This window comes from Austrofundulus limnaeus, unplaced genomic scaffold (assembly GCF_001266775.1).
Source record: "Austrofundulus limnaeus strain Quisiro unplaced genomic scaffold, Austrofundulus_limnaeus-1.0 Scaffold19, whole genome shotgun sequence".
NCBI lineage: Eukaryota > Metazoa > Chordata > Actinopteri > Cyprinodontiformes > Rivulidae > Austrofundulus > Austrofundulus limnaeus.
Window position 1 is genome coordinate 713,262 of NW_013952421.1, and position 19,734 is coordinate 732,995.

At 38.6% G+C, this 19,734-nt stretch overlaps 3 protein-coding genes across 9 annotated transcripts in view; 1 reads left to right on the forward strand and 2 right to left on the reverse strand.

The window, feature by feature from the left end:
- The window catches only part of fkbp4 (FKBP prolyl isomerase 4), a 9,634-nt gene extending 6,539 nt beyond the window's left edge, over window positions 1-3,095 (reverse strand). Inside the window, exon 1 of one of the 2 annotated variants that reach the window (XR_001309877.1) lies at window positions 2,759-3,095. Coding sequence is in view for 1 of the 2 variants with exons in the window: in XM_014003504.1 (XP_013858958.1) it covers window positions 2,759-2,851 (93 nt within the window). In the remaining variant the exon portion in view is untranslated. The remainder of the gene's footprint in view (window positions 1-2,758) is intronic. The other variant, XM_014003504.1, reaches the window with a different exon arrangement.
- ddx11 (DEAD/H (Asp-Glu-Ala-Asp/His) box helicase 11) lies at window positions 1,428-12,698 on the forward strand. 5 transcript variants are annotated; one of them, XM_014003500.1, is made up of 28 exons: window positions 1,428-1,761; window positions 3,843-3,984; window positions 4,234-4,449; window positions 4,544-4,630; window positions 4,703-4,839; window positions 4,917-4,974; window positions 5,055-5,162; window positions 6,161-6,248; window positions 6,354-6,556; window positions 6,638-6,712; window positions 7,639-7,716; window positions 7,786-7,832; window positions 7,918-7,997; window positions 8,071-8,112; window positions 8,194-8,261; window positions 8,337-8,375; window positions 8,458-8,593; window positions 8,691-8,825; window positions 8,925-9,037; window positions 9,113-9,185; window positions 10,017-10,120; window positions 10,566-10,715; window positions 10,813-10,881; window positions 10,967-11,067; window positions 11,633-11,717; window positions 11,819-11,894; window positions 11,972-12,126; window positions 12,209-12,698. In XM_014003500.1, exons 2-28 carry the CDS (start codon window positions 3,856-3,858, stop codon window positions 12,239-12,241), a joined length of 2,685 nt encoding a protein of 894 aa, XP_013858954.1. In that variant the 5' UTR covers window positions 1,428-1,761; window positions 3,843-3,855; the 3' UTR covers window positions 12,242-12,698. The 5 variants fall into 5 exon arrangements, with proteins under 5 accessions (XP_013858954.1, XP_013858952.1, XP_013858951.1 ...); XM_014003498.1 differs by lacking the exon at window positions 1,428-1,761 and adding an exon at window positions 3,175-3,261; XM_014003497.1 differs by lacking the exon at window positions 1,428-1,761 and adding an exon at window positions 3,442-3,526.
- Window positions 12,699-12,754: 56 nt separating this feature from the next.
- wash1 (WAS protein family homolog 1) overlaps window positions 12,755-19,734 on the reverse strand; it is a 7,937-nt gene continuing 957 nt past the window's right edge. The window contains exons 2-11 of one of the 2 annotated variants that reach the window (XM_014003502.1): window positions 19,027-19,167; window positions 17,490-17,601; window positions 17,245-17,391; window positions 16,258-16,394; window positions 14,884-15,019; window positions 14,613-14,804; window positions 14,006-14,170; window positions 13,732-13,890; window positions 13,061-13,132; window positions 12,755-12,988 (exon numbers count right to left, since the gene is read on the reverse strand). In XM_014003502.1, coding sequence (XP_013858956.1) covers window positions 12,818-12,988; window positions 13,061-13,132; window positions 13,732-13,890; window positions 14,006-14,170; window positions 14,613-14,804; window positions 14,884-15,019; window positions 16,258-16,394; window positions 17,245-17,391; window positions 17,490-17,601; window positions 19,027-19,167 — 1,432 coding nt within the window. In that variant the 3' untranslated portion in view covers window positions 12,755-12,817. Of the gene's footprint in view, window positions 12,989-13,060; window positions 13,133-13,731; window positions 13,891-14,005; window positions 14,171-14,612; window positions 14,809-14,883; window positions 15,020-16,257; window positions 16,395-17,244; window positions 17,392-17,489; window positions 17,602-19,026; window positions 19,168-19,734 lie in introns of both variants that reach the window. The other variant, XM_014003503.1, reaches the window with a different exon arrangement.

Genomic DNA, 19,734 nt, shown 5'->3' on the forward strand with positions numbered 1-19,734 from the left:
CATAATGGAAAAAATAATGCAAGTTCAAAAACACATAACGGCAGTGCTCTGACCCGGCCAGCAGGGGGACTCAAGTCGCCCACCATCAAACCCCTAAACAACTGTGTTAAACTCTTTTTACTTTTAATAGTAGTTTGTATTATTTATTTCACATTTGGTACACGTAGTACTTGTCAGTATTTGTAAGAGGATGTGTTTAAACAGTTTCTATGCTGAAAGTAGAGCTTCGCTGATTGCTGTTGTTGTTAACATGGTGTTAGCGTTAGCATGATGATATGAATAGGAAAGAAAAAACAGCCTCATGTTTCCTGTTCAGTCGAAGTTTATTTAGAACGGCTTGAAAAGAACAAAACCTAATTGGTGTTAACAGTGAGTTTAAAAAGCTTTCTCTGACTATATTTTGTTTTGTTTATTAAGACCTTGTTGGCTACATTTTTAAAGCTTTGTCAGAAATACACGGACACTGATTTTAATTAGAATCACCATAAATCAAAGTTAAACTGTGTTTAACTAAGTTAATCTATTTTTAACTACTACCAAACTACTTCCTTCAGATTTCAGTGACCAACATGTGTAGAAAAATGTTTGCTGTCTGATTAATGAGACTGCTGGCTGTGACTGTGTGATATTATAACTGTGATCTTTTTAATTTACTTTTCTTCAACATGGACCTGAATCTGTTTGTGGACCCACTGAGGACCTGTCTCCAGACCTTTATATCAGAGCAGGACTGAGACCATCAGGCTCCATCAGTGAGACTACAACCAGTGGAAGCCAGTTCCACCCCACATCAGGTCAAATAGTTGTATTAGCAGTAATATTATAAATTTAATAGAAATAAAGTTAATATAATTCAATAAAGTTAAAATAAATCAGTCTTGTTAACCTGTTGATTTTTAGATAAGTGCAGTTGATGCAGCGAGCAGCGTTCAGCCCATCATGGACCCGGGACAGATGTCCTCTACATCCACGCCTACATCTGACAGGTGGACGAGGAGGTTATGGAGTTCCTGACCATCTGAAGAACTGAACCAGCAGCAGGTTGAGGAGACACTGGAACAAAATCTATCCATCAGGGTTTTAAAGCCTTCATGACAGCTGAAAAGTTCAGTTAATACAAATGTACAGTTTTAAAATGACCTGTTTAGAGCTGAGGAAGTCAAACACCAGGCCTTGACATATTTTTTTAAACTCAGGATGTTTAATCTGTTTATATTAAAGCTTACCTAGAAGTTTTCATTTATTTGACATTGATTGATGGTTTTACTTTAATAAATAAAAAATTTAAATATTCAACACTTTTGTTTTTACCTAACTATGAGCTGTGAGTGATAGATAAAACAATGAATATAGTAAAAAAAAAAAGGGGGGGGGGCAATAAATTGTTAAAATGTTTAATGAAACGTATCGCAAATAACACATTTTAACACATAATATAGTGTACTACTATTATTACTACTACATTGTGACATAAATACTTCATTTTTATTAAAATTAATTTTTTACTGATATTTCTTTCAACGGTCACTAAAATGAAATTAATATTTTCATTGATTCATTTTCATCTCCCTGCTCTGGCCTGTCGTGGTGTTTCTGAGTATTTCTGACACCTGAATGCACACATGTATCAGAAAGCTCCAGCATTAGTCCAGATGTTCTGCAGAAAGCTCCAGCATCAGTCCTGATGTTCTGCAGAAAGCTCCAGCATCAGTCCTGATGTTCTGCAGGTCATGAAGACGTCTGTACTTCAACCATCTGAAGGTTTGTTCTCCACCTGGCTCCAGTCTTCAGTAGTAGTGTAGAGTAGTGTTAACAGTATCATAAGTTAAAGAGAAGTTACTTAAAAAATATTGTCTATAAATAATTTGGAACATTTCGTCATCACTCCACTGTATATTAATTATTGTGCTGCTGACCTGAGGCAAGGCAGCTTTATATAAAACATTTCAGCAACAAGACAAATCAGTGCTTTCCACAAACAAAACATTATGACAAAGTGCAAAAGAAAAATAAAATAAATGTTCAAAAAAGACTATCATAAAAGCAGGATTCTGTTTAAGAAATTGAATAAAATATTTTTAAAATAAAATGTGTTAAAGTAAAAATTAAATAAAATAACATACTTCATCATAAATCCACTATATACTTTATTGTTGTACTTACATGACATGAAAGACAAACTGAAACGCCTCCAAATGCTTTTCCCTTCAGCAAATTGTGTTTTTAAAGAGTTCATCTGGTCCCAATTGAGGCAGTGGTCATGTCCCCCCAGTGGTCTGGCTTAGTTACTGTTTACAATCGATCTTTTCGGTGTTCCATGCATAGTGTCTGTTATTTTGACAGGTAAAAGAATTGTACTTGTAAATTTGATTCGTACTTGTAAATTTGATTCGTACTTGTAAATTTGATTCGTACTTGTAAATTTGATTCATACTTGTAATGTGGCAAAGTTGTAACAAATTCATGTACGTTTATAGACTTGCGTGTACAAATGTAGACTCTTACACATACAGTGATTCTGACAGTTCTCTTACCCCATACTTCTGGAAATGCTCAGGGTTGCGAAGCCAATTCTCGACGTCAATGCGATCCCTTAGTAATAAATGATGTGTGCACCAAAAGCAACAACTCAGGAGGGGGGAAATACAGCGCAGTCCTCTCAACATTGCAATTTGTTTTCTTTAGGTTGCATGTGACAGATACTTGCTAAAGCGGCTAACGTTAGCCTAGCTAAGAGTACAAAAACATGGTTACTTACCTTTAAAACGCCCCCATCTTTCTTTGGTGTGATGTCTTCACCCTCCATTATGTGTTGTCCTCCGCCTGTCTGTTTTTCTGCAGTCATAGTCATGAGTCAAGACCCCTAACCAGACAACGCAGCGTAATCTAAACTAAATGACTGACGCTGGCTATGCGCGAGTCACGCTAGTGCAACAAGCAACACCAGCAGGCTCTCCCGTCGTCGTTAAAAGCTGTCTGCGCTGACGCAACTTTACTGTTATTGCTGCCTTAAATTAATGGACACGATGCAGCATCAAGACAACTGCACAAAAGCTGATGTAGCCACGCTTAAATCCGACAAATGATCGCTGCCAGTTCACGTTGCTTCGCTGTATGGCAGCTGACAAGCGCGGTGGAAGAGCAGAGAACTTTCCAGAGACAGTCCAGAAGGCTCAAGCGTGACGAGCGAGCCTTAGTGGCGTTACACATTGATGCGAGCATCTACCGAAAAGGCGGTGCTTAAAAGAGAGAACAACTTGGGTAAATATTAAACTCCACCACACTAACACAAAACAATCATAGCTTCTTGTTTTCTGAAATAATCAAATATAGTTGGGAGAATTAGCAAAGTATAGCTTAGTATTAAATAGCTCCACTCACAAGTCTGGTGTCAGATAACATAACACACGCTCCTTTTTGTATCTCGCTCCCTATTGGCCACACTACGTGGCTGCTTCTGTTTGTTGGCGCGGTTATTGAAATGCCGGGAGTTTAACATAAGAAGGAACGATAATTCACATATCTTGTAAGTTTACAATTATAAGCTTATCTTTGTATCTTTTGAAAGTCAGAGGGCAAATGTAGCTGTATAATAAGAAGACTTGACCCTGCATTGCTTTGGCTAGCTTTGTATTTTATCCCATGTTTTCCATTTAAGGCATCGGTATAGCTTGCATCTGTAGGCGGATGGTTATAGTAACTCACAGAATGTAATCTATCTTTGAATAACATTCATCTGCTTTTGTAGAGTTGAGAAACGTGACGCTTAATCACTGCCAGAAGTCAAGACAGGCCAGTCTGAACTGAATGCTGTTTTTATTTTTTTATTTTTTTTCTTCCAGGTGCATCTGGACCATGGAAAATGACAGGGCCCAGTTTCCATTTCCCTACCAACCCTATAACATCCAGGAGCAATTCATGCGAGCCCTCTACAGTGCTCTGGACCAAGGCAAAGTTGGCATCTTTGAAAGCCCAACTGGAACGGTGTGTTTAAAAACAATTCAAATACATAAATTCATTTAACATAATAATGTACGATTATGCAAGATCTGGCATGATCTATTAGTGCTTCAAGTATGTGTTGTGATTGACCGTCAGCTGCAACCACCATTTCTGTGTGATCCAAGGTCAGTTACCTGTGGTGGCCATCTTGAATTGAATTGACTCCCGACGCACGCAAAAACAATGCTCTGCCTTCACCTTCCATGGAATGTCCACATTTTTTTTCTTTAGGGCAAGTCACTGAGTCTCATCTGTGGAGCCCTGAGCTGGCTGACAGATTATGAGGAGAAGAAGAAGCAGGAGGCAGCTGCTCTGCTGCAGGAAGGAGAAGCAGCTCTCTCCACCTCGGTTGCTCCATCCTCCAACACCAGCTCCTCGGCAGAGCCGGACTGGATCACCGACTTTGTCCAGAAAAAGGCTGAACGTGAATTAGTGTCAAAGCTGAAGGTGAGAGTGAACTTCAGCAGGATTATTCATGTTTATCCCCCCCCACCACTTCCCTTTTTTGCTTTTGACTCTAACCAAAACCTTTGTGTGTCAGGAGGAGGAGTTAAAAAGGAAGAAGAGGGAAGAACGTTTAGAGATGATCAGAAACAACGCTCACCTAAAGTATGCAAGTAAAAGAAAGGTAAGATCAGCTGCAATATTCACCTTGAACCACATAAAAGAAGGAAATTAAAGTGTTTCACTCTGACTTTAGAGTTCAGAGGAAGATGAAACGATAAAGTTCCTTCAGCTAAGCAAAGAGGAACGGACTGAAACTGCAGGGGATCAGGAGGACGAAGAGCTTATTGTTGCAGAGTATGAAAGTGATGACGAATCAAAAAGTAAAAACAGGTGAGAACAATTGTTCTGCAGTTCAAACTATCTGAAATACAAAGATGACAACAAGTCTGCTCGCTCCGTGTGCTCAGGTTCCTCCAAGGCGAGGATGAGGAGGACGATGAGCTGGTTGAAGAGCACGTGACGAAGGTTTGTGTCAAAAGGCATAAAAGTCCAAACTGATTCGTATCACGCTGGACTCTGACACGAGACGATGTGTTTGTTTTTAGATTTATTACTGCAGTCGCACTCACTCCCAGCTGGCCCAGTTTGTCCGCGAGGTTCAGAAGAGTCCCTTCAGTAAGAGCATCAGTGTGGTCACACTGGGCTCTCGCCAGGTATGAACACATAATACTAACGAGAGATTTTCCAGTACTTGAAGGGGAATGTTTGTTTTGGTTTTTTGCTCATGTTGCTTTTTATAAAAACTGAACCCGTTCGGCGTAGATTTCTCACAATCAACTTTAAAGCCAAGAAAAGGAAGTTCGACAACAGAGAACGTCAAATGACTGATTATGTTCTTAAACATGCAGCTAACAAAAGGAGTTAATGTGCCTCAGTGTGTCAGAAAGTTTGCTTTATTTATCTTTAGTGAAGGTTTTTTAAATGATTTGATGGGTTGTGATAAAATGTATATAAAATGCAAAAGTTGTGATTATAAATAATCTATGGCATTATAATAATATGGCATTTATCATGGCATAAGAAATGAATGTGTCTTTAAATTAGATATTTCTATTTATTAGTTCTAAGATCTACATAAAATGTCATAGGGGAAAGGTCGTTTTTATTTTTTATCTAAATTCTGACATGTATAGAAATCAAGGTTAATTTATCTTTTTGTTTCAATAAATATTAAACCAGCTTGGCTCATGACTAGGACCAAGTTTAAAATACATTTGAGCATGTACTTACTATAAAATCACGAGTTTTCAACCAGGCATCTTTACAGATCATAGTGAGATGTAAAAGAGAAGTTATGCAACGTGTCAATTTGTAGAAAAATGTTTCTAGACTCTGACAGGACATAAAAGGAGCTTGTAAATGGCAAAAAGTAATTTCTGAAAAGGTCAACCAATTATAGTTTGCTCCTGGCACCTCTGCTGGTCTGGAACATTTTACCCAACTAGAAGCAGGCAGTTTCTTTAAAACCTATTTTCAGTTTTCATAACTGAATGTTTTCCTGACGTCTAACATCAACTAAACTGTGACTTGATTCCTACACGTGTTACCTGAAAGGAAACACAAATGAGCAATGTTTCGGTATATTTGCACACAGCTATGTGTGTCTAAATAATAATGTGTTTACATTGCTGTTGTATTCTGTGCTCTGCAGAATCTGTGCATCAATGAGGAGGTGCGACAGCTGGGCAGCGTGCAGCGCATCAACGACCGCTGCCTGGAGATGCAGAAAAACAAGCACCGTATGTCATTCAGCTGCACAGCTACTCATCCAACAACAAAAAAAAAAAAACAGAGGTTTTCCTTTTTGTTATTGGGAGCTTACAGCTTTTACTGTCACTTTGCAGAGAAGCAGGATCACGAAGACGGTGCGAAACGTAAGAGGGGTCCTGCGAAGAGCGTGTGTCCTTACAACAAAGCTTCTGCTCTGCAGCAGATGAGGGATGAGATTCTGGGGTGTGTTCACGATGTGGAGCATTTGTTGAAACTGGGCAAAGAGACGCATTCATGCCCTTATTACGCTGCACGTCTTACTGTTCCACCTGCACAGGTAACGCGGTCTGTTACTTCTGCACTGGTTTGATGTTGTTCTTTGCAAGCAGCTGTAATTGTTTTTTTTGTGGTTTTGCAGTTGGTTGTGTTGCCCTATCAGATGGTGCTTCATGAAGCTACAAGAAGAGCAGCAGGGGTCCAGCTGAAGGGGCAGGTATGGTAACTGCTGATCATTTGTAATCTGTTCATCATTTGGAAGAGTTACACTGTAATTTACAAAATACAATAAAATACAACTTTATTCAGGAAGCACTTTAAAAACAACATTGTTGCACAAAGTGCTGTACACTGATAAAAACACATGAAAGCAAACATAAAAAAGTAAAAATAACAGTGTGAATGCTTAATGCTGAAAGATTTTAGCTGAATAGCTAAGAAAAACTAGCCTAAAATAGCATCAAAAGAAGTAGCTGAAACAGCTGAAGTTAGCACAAAGAAAAAAGAAAAACACATTTGCTGAATTAAGCAGTAAGAAACTAAAATTATCACAAAAAGTTGATTTTAGTTGGAAAAAAAAGATCAAATTAGCTCAAAAGTAGCTAAAAACACAAAAAACAGCTGACATTATGAGAAAACAGCTGACATAAAAGCTTAAAATGGCAGAAAAAAGCTGAAAGAAGCGCAAAAAAGCTGAACTTAGCAGAAGAATAGCAGAAAGGTTCAGAATGTCTAAAAAAAAGGCAGAAAAAAATCTAAAATCAGCTAAATAGAAGCCGAAGCAAGCTGAAATTAGCACAAAGAACCAAAAAGTACAGTAAAGATTTATGAACATTTTGAAGGAAGGTTTTTAAGGATATTTCAATGAGAAAAACATGGCCGAAAAAGCTGCATTTCTCAAAAAGTATAAATTACTGAAGTACCAAAAGTCATAGCAGTAATGTCCTGAAAGAACTGAATGTTTTAATTTATAAATTGTGAAAATAGGACAAAAATTCAAGAATAAAATTGCTTGATAAGCATTCATACAGTAAGTAACACAATTTACAAGAAGTAATTATAAAAATAGAAATCTCTAGAACGGCTATAATTTTTTTGTTTTTTATTATACAACTGACATTCAAACTCTTGCGTTTCACACAGGTGGTGATCATAGACGAAGCTCACAATCTGAGCGACACTCTCTCCTGCATACACAGCGCAGAGCTCACTGGAGCACAGGTAAACTCTTCAAACCTGAGCTATCGTTTGGCCTTAGCGATATGCTAACGTTCTCAAAAATTCCTGCAGCTTTGCCGCGCCCACTGCCAGCTCAGGCAGTACGCCGATCGCTACAAGTAAGTGTCACACAAGAGATTTACGCCACTAATCCCACTGGGTCTCCCCCTCGTACGTAACGTACTCGTGTCCATTCAACACCAGGAGCAGACTAAAGGCAAAAAACGTGATGTACATCAAGCAGATTCTGTTCGTTGTTGAGGGGCTGGTGCGTGTGCTAGGAGGTGATTCTGAGCTGTTTGTCTTTACTCACAGATCCTTGCAACATGTATTCATTTGTTTTCTTCTTCTCTGCAGGGAAAGTTGGGCAGAATCCACAGAGCCAGACTACACAAGCAGGTTAGGAGTCGATGGGGGGAAAATAAAAGATAATTCACATTAAAGCAGAGTTCTCTAACCACTGAGCTCTGTTTCTTCTAGGGACAGAGATGCACTCCATCAATAACTTCCTATTCAGGGCTCAGATCGACAACATAAACTTGTTTAAGGTAGTTATCATAGTTGTTTTTTTAAATCACATCAAATTCAACACAACTACGAGTAAATCTGTATTCTCTCTTTAGTTACAAAAATACTTTGAGAAGAGCATGATCAGCAGGAAGGTAAGTTAATATATATATTTGTATACTTCTGAGTATTACGTACTGTAAAACCCAACGAGAGCCAGCTGTTTCCTGTCTGCAGCTGGGTGGATTTATGGAGAAGTACGCAGGCTCAGGTGTTACTCTGCACACCAGCAGCTCCAACAAGGAGAACCGTCGCACAGAAGGATTAAATCGTTACCTCCAGACCCTACAGAGCAGCCAGAGCTCCGCACCAGGTGACTCAGAAGACAAAAGTCAGCTGCGCACAGTATGTACAAGAGCTTCATTTAAAACAGCAAAACTGATTCATAGTTTGTACTCTTCTGTATGCAGTTTCCTCAATTGACCAGCAGGGGGCAGCAGAAGCAGACAAAGTGCTGGCTGTGTCTCCGATGATGCAAGTGGAGGGTTTCTTCATGGCCCTCACTAACAGTAATACTGACGGCAGGGTGGTGGTGCGCAAACAAGGTATCTATTTTTCCAAACGTTTCAAAGAAAAGGCTAATTATCGAGCTGTTTGTGGTGGGGGGGGACAGCAGATTTTATTTATGTTTGTTTATTTCCCAGACGTTTTGTCAGAGAGCAGCGTCAAGTTCCTCCTGTTGAACCCAGCAGTCCACTTTGCTCAGGTGCTGAAGGAGTGCAGAGCTGTCATCATCGCTGGAGGCACCATGCAGCCCGTGAGCTCCTTCAGAAACAACCATTAATATAGTATTTACGTTCACTTCGTTAACACAGAAATATATCACACGTAGGTTTCAGACTTCAAACAGGAGCTTTTGTTTTCTGCTGGTGTGGAAGAGGAGCGGATCGTTGAGTTTTCCTGCGGTGAGCAGCTCTTATTTTTAATTCTTTTACACATTGCATCAGTTTATAGAGATGTTTTCTATGATCAGGGTTCCTGCAGATCCTTTAAAAGCATTAAAAGGCATTGAATTAATCTATCCAAAAATAAGGCCTGTATTAGCCTTAAAATGTCTTGAATCAGTCTTTCAGAGGTCTTAAAAAACATTGTAGCTAAATAGTATTGTAATTCATCTCAAATTTTAAAATAATTGCTAACATTTGTTTAGCTTTTAAAAATAATTTAGTGAATGCCTGTCAGAGCGCATATTGTTTTTTTTATTTTTGGCAAAGTTATTTCAATGAGGACATTTTAATTTTAAAGAGGTAAAAATCTAAATGAAATTATCTATTAGGTTTAGCACCTATAAAACTTTACTTGAAATGAGCTATTTAGATTTTTTGGTGCTAATTCAGTAGTATTTGCACAGCTGTTATCTGTATATATCAAAATTTGTTGTAAAATTCTGTTGACATTATGTAAATGTCTTTTCAGCTGTATTTATAGATCACTTAAAAATAAGAAAATGGTATATATGCTATGTTTTAGAATGAAACCTAAAGCATTGTTTATTACAAGAAAATAAGTTCGCATAAAATAACTGAAAATATTAAAAATAGTAAATTATACATTTATACACATTTTTGATTTTAAGCCAAGCAAAACTGAATTTAGATTACTGATGGGTTTTCTGTGAACTGGATTATTTTAAATGTAAGAAAATGACATTTTGATTAAATAGAGTTAACAAACTTTAATCTCATGTTGCTGAGTTTTAGTTTTCATGTCATTTTTGTTGGCTCTCCCTCCTGCAGGCCACGTGATTCCTCCGGAGAACATCTTGCCTCTCGTCTTGTGCGCCGGCCCGTCTGGTCAGGAGCTGGATTTTACTTTTCAGAGCAGAGACTCTCCTCGAATGGTAACAAAAACAGCAAAAAATTAAAAGGGTTTAATCTACGATATGCATGGTGGTAACATATCATTTGGAGGGGTGGGGATTCAGATGGATAATATTTATAAAATCATGACCTGATGCTGCTGGTCTGCTTTTTTTTGTGGGTTTTAATTGGTTGTAAAATTTTGCTCACACACCTACAATAACAGGGCTACATTTACAAAACTCACAGATATGGGAATTTTAAGATATGAGTAAAATATGTTTTGTCATATTTCTTGTGAATTCTCTTTGCATGCATGCATGTCCTACATTCATCAGGGAGTGCTGCAGCACCCTAAGCACCCCTACCTTCAACAGCTTTGACATTATGTTATAAAGTTATCTTTTTTTCCCCCCACAGTTAACTGACTGGAGTTTCTTTTAACAATCACTACCATAAAGATTTTTTTTTTATTTTTGGTAATAGATGGATGAAACTGGTCGCATCCTTTCCAACATTTGCAACGTTGTTCCCGGCGGGGTGGTCTGTTTCTTCCCCTCCTACGAGTATTCAAGGCGAATCATTTCTCACTGGGAAGCTGGTGGCGTCTTCGCCCGACTGGCCAATAAGAAAAAGGTGCAGGTTTATATATATATATAAAAAAAGTCCTACCATAAAACAAAACAATTTTTATGTTCAAAATGAACAAATCACAAATGTCTCCTCTCCTCAGATCTTCCAGGAGCCAAAGAAAGCCAGCCAGGTGGAGCAGGTGCTAAACGAGTTTTCTCGTTGTATCCAGGTAACGCCGCCACTGCTGACTTATTACCTGAGTAGCAATAATATGGATTTGATTACCAACAGGAACTTGTCTCCTGTCGTTACAGAAGTGTGCTGTGGACAGCAGCGGACTCACAGGAGCGTTGCTGATCTCTGTGGTTGGAGGGAAGATGAGCGAGGGCATCAACTTCTCTGACGACTTGGGCAGGTTTGTGTTATTTACACGTACTCAACCAGCTGTTGGATCTTGTTCATTATATAAAAAAATAAATAAAGGTGAACCGATGTCTCCCATAGCTGAGGGATTTGGAGAGAATGAGTGTTTTTCTGGACTGAAAAGCAAGTTAATGATTTTGGTGCAAGAAATTCAAGTGTGTAAGAGTTGGACTGTATAAGAACAGAGGTATTTTTGTTTGATTTTTTTCTTGCCTGAGGCGGTGCAGAGGGAGCAGTTTCATCCAACTTCAGGTGCAAAGGCAGGGCCAGGGACCACCAGTCACACATGCACTTTGGGAAACATTACTTTTAAGCAATATAAAAACCAGAAAGCAGAGTTTACTCAAATGATCAGCCTAGTTCATGGTGGTGTCCATCTTGGATTTTTACAAGGCAACACAATTTTTAATGGTGACCTTTCTTATGCCTAGACGTAGCCAAACACCAAAATGGAACTCGGTACCTCACCTGTTCACAGGACAGATGTCCCCTCTTTGCTTTGCGTTGAGACAAAATAAAAATAAAAAAAATCCACATTAGCACTTGTGTGTTTACAGGTGTGTGGTGATGGTAGGAATGCCTTATCCAAACATCAAATCAGCAGAACTGCAGGAAAAAATGTCCTACCTGGACAAACACCTGGTTAGATTTATTTTTCTAAATAGTTAACATTTTATTAACATAATAAGAGTAATGCTGCAGAGATAAAAGATAATGTTGAGATTGTCGTTTGTCTGTTTCAGCCTCGCAGCCAAGGCAGAAGCCCAGGACAGGCACTAATAGAAAACCTTTGCATGAAGGCCGTCAATCAGTCTATAGGTGAGAGGAACGGTGATGGGGAGTATAACTGTACACACGAGCCACACCCACACGTCTGTCATCTGTTCTCTCCAAAGGAAGAGCCATCCGACACCGTGGCGACTACTCCTCCATCATCCTGTGCGACAGGCGCTACTCTCGGCCTGCGACGCTGTCCAAACTGCCCACCTGGATCAAGGATCGCACAAACACACACGCCACCTTCGGCCCCGCTTTTGCTGCCTTACGAAAGGTGAGAACCAGCATCCTCAAGGCTTCGCATTGTAAATAAATATAAACAAACACATTTAACATTATTTATTTTTCTTTTGTAGTTCTTCCTGGAAAAGAAGCAGAAGCAACTGTAGTTTCTTTTCCCCCCCGAGGAGAAAATGAGTCAATGTTCAGTTTACTGAATTTAAGTTCTATTAATATAAAAACTTTGAAAAATGATGTTATCTACAGTGTAAGATACAATACTGAACAAATGAGGTGTTTTTTATGTTTCATACTTTTTACTTCTTTTTCTTTAAATTACATGTTCAGAGAGTAAAACTAAAGAATACAAACTAATAATCTCATGCCACTGCACCGGCAAAGGTTTTAAAGGACATTTAATAGTTGTACTCAACTTTTATTCAGTCTATTAGTAAATTTAAAAATGAGATTTTGTAGTTGTTGGATATTTGTTCAGCATTCTGTTTGATTATAAGTTTTATATACGTAAAGAATATATTCATCACTAATTGTTCATCTTGATGAATGTTTTGTATTTAAGGTTTGTTATTAAATTTTATGATAATGCCAATAAATTATTTTAACATATGTGTCAGCAATGTTTATTTTTGCTTCAAACTACTGTTAGATTTGATGAAAGGTTATTATGGTTGATAAAGGTTATTTAGGTTATTGTGAAATGTAGTGAAAGGTTTCAACAGAAACTTTTATTGGTGCCGTTCATCGCCGATCACGTCACGCCTCCCAGTCTTCATCATCTGCCGCCAAATGAGGGGCTGGAGGTGGTGGGATGACATCCGACATCCGGGCAAACGCACCGCCGGTACCAGAAGGCGCGTCGCTGGACTCCCCACCGGCCGGGCCTTTTCCTGATATGCCTGGAGAGAGGACGGCAGGACGTGAACCAACATTACCTTCTAATCCCAACGCACACGAAACGGACTCCTCACCTTTTCTGCGCATGGCCAGTTTGTTGAAGAGATCCGACATGAAGTCTCCACCGCTGGATGCAGCTCTGACCGCTGAAAAAAACAATAGGAAGTAGCTTAACAACTTATAAATCAAAAGCCCGGCATTGAAGGACAGCATAACACCTGCTGTGATAAAAAGAAAGAGGATTTGATCAATCGTTGAAAATCCTTTGAGCAATCTTTTAATACAAAACGTTCACCAAATATTAAATCAACTATAATTCAGTTGGCTGTGGCAGCCGTTTTATAATTAAACTTCAAACAATAACTTGTAGAGGTTAACACAATGAATGTTTCTGTAAAGTTTCTATCAATTCCATCCATTTATTAATGAACAAATATGACTAAATAGTTTAAAGAAAATTTTAGTGCAATTAGTGCTCAGATGTGTGTTGAAGATCAGTCTCAGCTACTACCACTCCCAATTATAGGCCAATCTGCGAAACTGATTGCTGAGTTAACATTAGTTAGATGTGGCGGCCATCTTGCGTGGGGCTGACTCCAAGTGTTAATCAGAGATATTTTGCTAACAAACATGCAAAACACACAAAATCATGATCGTCCTTTCAGCGGTGGGCGATGATGGCTCTTTAAAATCGAACATTAAGGCACAAGAAGGGAGTTTATTTAGCGATTAGTTGAAAGCACACCTTGCTCCTGCTCTTTCTGTTTCTTCTTCTCCATCTTGCGGTCCTTAACGTTGCGTAACTTGGCTTTGCCGATGCCGCCGGCGTTACGGATGGACTCCAGCAGGTTGGCGCGGCCGTTCGAGGGCTGCACCACTTCGCTCGGAGCTCCGGACACGGGGCCTGTGGACGGAGGAGGTGAAATCTGGCTCACTGATGGCAGCTTGGTTCATTTAAGTTTTTATTTTTTTCTTTAAATCGTGTGGCTCTTGGTGCGACGTGAACTGATGTGGCAAACCTGAACTTGGCGCTTTAGTGACGTCTGTGTAGATCTCTGTAGGGGGAAGTGGTGGAGGAGGTGGAGGAGCTCCTGAAGGGGTGGCAGGAGTGAGGACAGGCTCGGGGGGAGGGGGAGGGGGAGGAGGCGGTGGAGGTGGTAGAGAATTTGCTTGGTGCTGAACTCCTGGAACAAAAAGATGAAACGTGCTCATCACAAGCTGAGGTCAGGTGGGTGTCGTCTTTATGTACAATTCAATTCAAAAAATGTATTCATTTCTTTAAAAATAATTATATACGATAAAAACCAAGAAAATACACAAATCAAAATAAAATGAAAGGTAGCAGAGGAAGAATAAATCTTATTATGTCTGCCCCTTTTAGACCCAAAATAGATTCAAACGAAACCTAATTTACAAAACAATACTGAGTAAACGAAATAAAAAAAAATACTTAGTATTGTAAGTAAATTAGGAGTGAAGGGGTGGTGGTATAGTAAAAAACAAATAAAATAAAAAAAAATTACATTTTTTAATATATATATACAGTATATTTTTCAATTAAAAGGTAAAAGCTAAGATTAAAAAAAAAGATTTGAAATAAAACTAATCTTAACAGGAGTTGTATACCAGGTGCGACGCTCTCCTCGGTGAAGGAGGGCAGCTCAGGGATGTTCTGCGTGGATCCCGATGGGGCGAATCCAGGCCCGAGGTCTGCGCTGTACGACAGGTCGTCTGCAATACCTGGGAGGTCGGGGAGGTAGGACGGCACGTCGATCTCAGGCACGTGACCCAGATCTGGCACGTAGAAAAAACTCTCTGCTGTCTGCGAAACAAACATGAAGCTGAAACAATCCTGGGTGTTCGGATGGGAAAGTATCCGTTTGTCATCAGAAGATACCTGTCGCTCCAGCTGCTCCCTCATTGCGATGGACAGAGGAGCGTCAAACGGTTTCTCCTCTTTTTCCGTCTCCAGCGTGGTGTGTGTTTTTGTCACTGCTCCCGCCAGAGGATCCAGGAACACGTACTTTTTATACCTTAAAATCAAAACACACAAAAAAACTACTAAACACATAAAAAAAGCTAAAGGCAAGAAATGTGATCAAACACTAAAGAAATTGTCTTTTCAGTGAAAATATGTGATTGTTGAGAGCAGAATGACCGATGAAATATGATGCAATTGAGTTGTTAAAGCTAAAAAAAGGCAAAAGGAGTAAAACAGTAGCTTGAGTCATGAGTGGCAAAAAGCTAAGAGTAGCAAAAATGTGGGTAAAAGCTTAAGCTTACTAAAATCTAAAATGAGTAAAAGCTAACAGTATCAAAACATTAACATGTTAGCTAAAAGCTACATGTAATAAAAAAGCTAACGAAAATCTAAAAAATAAGAAAAGCCAAAGACTAGCATAAAGTAGCAAAACACTAACTACTGAAAGTGGAAAAGTTTGACTAAGAAAGGTTTCTAGAAGTAGCAGCTAAAAGTGAAAAAACTTTAGACAGCAGCTAAAAGTTGCTAAATGCTAGCTTTCTTTCTTTTATTTGGATCCCCATTAGTTGCATTTCCTGCAACGACTCTTCCTGGGGTCCACACGTTAAACATAAAACAACACAAAATACATAGCATACATAGTTCACATAAATTCAAAACAAAAATAACTACACAATAAACAAAATATGAATACAATTATAAAAACAGAAATAGAAATAGAGGCTGCAGATTAACATGCAGAATAAAGACAGGATACAAAACAACTAGTCAGTTACTAATTTTCATTTACTATAATGAACAGAATAATGAATATACTGTAACAATAAATTATTCAATATGATTGTTTTCCTTGCAAATATCTTCTTAAAGTTGTACGAAATTCATTTTCCTGATGTATTTCCAATATTTTTTTAGGTAAAGTATTCCATAAAAACATAAATCTAAAGCTAAAAGATGTCAAGAAGTAGCATTAGAAGACAAAAACAGAGCCAGGATCCTGAAGCAGATTTAATAGAGAAACATGTTTTTAAGGAACTGTAGAAATCTAAATGCATTTGAGGAAAACATCTAAATATACGTTTTCTGAAAAGTGTAAAAGTCACAAAAACTAAAAAGCCACAGCAACCATTTCCTGAATGAGCTGAATGTTTAGATGTATGAATGGCTAAAATAGCACAAAGTATTCAAAAATAGTCATCCTGCAAAAACACATGAGGAAAAAAGTAAAATAAACAAAACGCAACACTTCTAGTTTCTATGAAATGTGTGTGTCTGTTTGTGCTGACTCACAGATTCTCTGTGGTGTTGAAGAGCAGCAGAGAGCTGACAGAGGAGATGTTCCGAGGCAAACTGCCTAACCCTTCTTCAGTCTCATCCTCGGACTTCTTCTTGTTGCTCACACACACCGGGAAATACATTAACTTCTCCTGAAAGGAAGAGATCAAGACATGCTGTGTGTGTGTGTGTGTCTTTGTGGGAGGAGTGATCTGCAAAACGCCAACTGAACCCTGAGTAACTTGAAAGACAAACGCCACCAAAGTGTTTCTGAGCACAGACGCACTAACGCTGACAATCACATCACCGGGGACATCGATTCAGGAGGATACTGAATAATGTATTCCTCCACCAAAGAAAATTGCCAGTGTTTTCTTTCAGTCCGACAAACACACGCACATGCTCACAAAAACAAAAATCAACACTCTGACAGGAGCGAGCACACGCAGCAGAAAATACGAGACGGTGCAGGAAAAACTGTGGGCTTCGCTATGAATAATGCATGAGCTTGAACTGAGCTGGGCACACACACACTCACACACTTACAGTCAATTTCCTCGCCTAAATGACAAACGCTCGTGCACACAGCTCCTGATATTCTCCATGCAGCATGTACGGTACGTGACAGATTTTACTGTCTGCATGATGCTCAGTCAAATCTGCATACATGGAGAACGACAGGCACAAATGTTTTGTCTTTAATACTGGTTGGAAACAGTTTTTTCTCTTCTTTGTAAACATTATGCTTTACGGCAGCATGATGGGAAAGCGTTTATCACTGTTGTCTCACAGTAGATCGCCCTGGGTTCAATCCCCGGTTTGGACCTGGGGGGGGGTTTTCTGTGTGGAGTTTGCATGCTCTCCTCATTTTAGTGGTAAATGTCAAATCATTTTTGACATAAAACATAATATTATTACTGATCTGAGTATTTTGCTGTTATTTTAAAAAGTGCAAAACAATGTTTGTAGATTTAACGTTTTTTTTTAATGTTTTTATCTCACCTGCCAGGCCGTCTCATCAAAAGGCCGAAGTTTATTTTGTATCTTGTGACGAGGGCGAGTTTGTGAGGAGGGGTCTGCGGCCCCGGTAAAGATAGATGAATAGTCCTGTAGCCGATCCGGGGCCGGGTACTTGGCACTAGAGAAAACCTACACAAACATGAAAGTCATTTTGTTTTGTCGACACTGTAAATCAGACAAAAAAACTTGTAAAAAAGTTGATTTTGAAGCTGAGAGATGTGTGTTACCTTGGTGGCTTTCTTGCTGCCTTTAATCTTATCAACGCGGGCCTGAGCCAGTCGGATCCGGTCAGAGACGCTCTGCAACTGGCGCCGGTTCTTCTCTACACTTTCAGAAACCCTGAAAGCACAAACCAGTACGGATATGACCAAAAGCACAACTGATATCAAAGTAAAATACCTCTTAAACATCCAAGAGAGTCAATAATTTCACAACAATGAGTGTTCGCTGAACCGATCTGTTTGAGGAGATTTTACTAATAAAGTTTCAGCAAACAAGACATAATTCAAGAGGTTTAAATCCCCAAAATGTTCCATCCATAAATATTACTGTTTCCACCTAATTACAGCAGACATTTTTATTTTCAGGGTGACAAACGGCGCCATCTGTTCTAAAACAGCTGCTGTTTGTAAACAATCTGCTGAATATGACAACTTGATCCATTACAACAGCTGCTGTGGTATTTGATATCACTTTGGTTCACAGTTATCAGACCTTTCTGATAGATGTTTTGTGGGTAAAAAGGTATTTGCTGTTCATTTTTATAAACATAACAACTTGACAGTTTCAAAGCCTTTACCTGTTGGAACATTTGGTGATGTAATGATCTGAAACAGATTATTATTTTATTGCACTCAGCCAGTACAGACCAGGAAGAAGATATATATATATAGTGAGTGCATATTGCAGCACAACATACACAGTGAGTTTATACTGCCAACAGTATACAGAGAGTGTATATAGTATGCTATATATGCTCACCGTGAGACACACTGTATAACACATTAAAATCATGGCGAGTATAAATTTTATGTGTTTTTAGAAGAATTCTGGGGGTAAAAACATCATGGAAACATCTATTATTGTGGGTTTTGGACCATTTTTGTGTTTAACTTTATACTTTTAAAATAATTTTATTAGCCTCATCTGATTTCTCATAACATCCAAATTCCCTCTGACCAGATATCCTCATTTAATTCTCCAAGTCTAGTAATACATTGTCAGTAGTACTATCTTCACTTCACTTTAAATTGTAGCCACGTGATTCAAACATTATCACAAACTACTTGATCGACCATACTATCTGCTGGTCAGGTGCATGCACTCGCTGTACCTACTGTGCATGTGCTTCACTGTGTGAATCACTTTTCGTCCAGAGCAGGAAATTAAAAAAAAAAGACAAAGTTAATGGACTTCTGTTCTGTGGCTGAAGACAGGCCTTAAACGGCATGATGCAGGTATTAATAATATTAGTATCTGGATCTATCTGTACATCCCCACCTCGATGACGTAAAAGTCGGATGAAAGGTGACATAAATGTTCAGACTGCAGTTGCTTTGAAAAACATATGAAAAAGACGTGGGTCAGATTGGGAAAAACAATCTGATTTGTCACATTCAGAGTGTCATCCAAACAAATCTAATTTGAATCATTTTTGCCTGCAGTGTGAATGTGGTCACTCAAACGAAAAAAAAAATAAAAATTCAGGAGCTGAGTTGTGTTTTTGTAGTTCCTGTGAAAGATGAGTGTGTGTGCTGGACTTGCCTTCTGAAAATGTCTGTAGAAATGGACTCCAGGTACAGCAAGGCATCTGCGATTTGATGAACAGCCTCCTCTCGCCTCAGTTCGGGTTGGATGAGAGGCACCGAGTACACCTGGCCCTCCAGGCAGTGCCTCTGTGTCATCCTACAAAACAACACCAATATGTGGAAACACCACCTGAACTGCGTTTTCATTTTGATTTTAATAAAAATGGAATTAGAAATATTTAGACTTTTTTAAAGCAGACCATAAACATTTATGTAGAAGTATAAACTCTGATATACTTGCAGTAAAAATTCATTGCAGTGATTCATTAAAGATGAAAGTGATCTTTTTAAACTTTGAAGTAAAAATCAAACATTTTTGTTTTGTTTTTTCTTGAACGAGATTTGAAGAAATGTATAATTACAACCAAATGAAATTGTGTCAAACAACAACAACAACAACAACAACAACAACAACAACAACAACAACCAAACTTAAGATGCTTAGTTTAAAAAATAGTTTTTCAGCAGGTGCTTATTATTATCATTTTCTACTAAATAAACAGACAAACCTCCAATTGTGATTTATTTATTTCCTTTTTTAGTATTACTCTCAGGGGTGTAAGAAAATATCCATACACTGAAATATCGTGATATTTCATTTCCTGATACTGTATCGATATTCTAAAGCCCTGTATCGATTTTTTATTAAGGTTTAAAATGTCAA

What these genes read in the sequence shown, in the direction of transcription:
- ddx11 (XM_014003496.1), top strand. Translation starts at nt 3,688, where the DNA reads ATGGTTATAGTAACTCACAGAAT. An exon ending in CAGTACGCCGATCGCTACAA is followed by an intron (nt 7,833 to 7,917) that starts GTAAGTGTCACA and finishes ATTCAACACCAG; the next exon opens with GAGCAGACTAAAGGCAAAAA. An exon ending in GCAGAGACTCTCCTCGAATG is followed by an intron (nt 10,121 to 10,565) that starts GTAACAAAAACA and finishes TTTTGGTAATAG; the next exon opens with ATGGATGAAACTGGTCGCAT.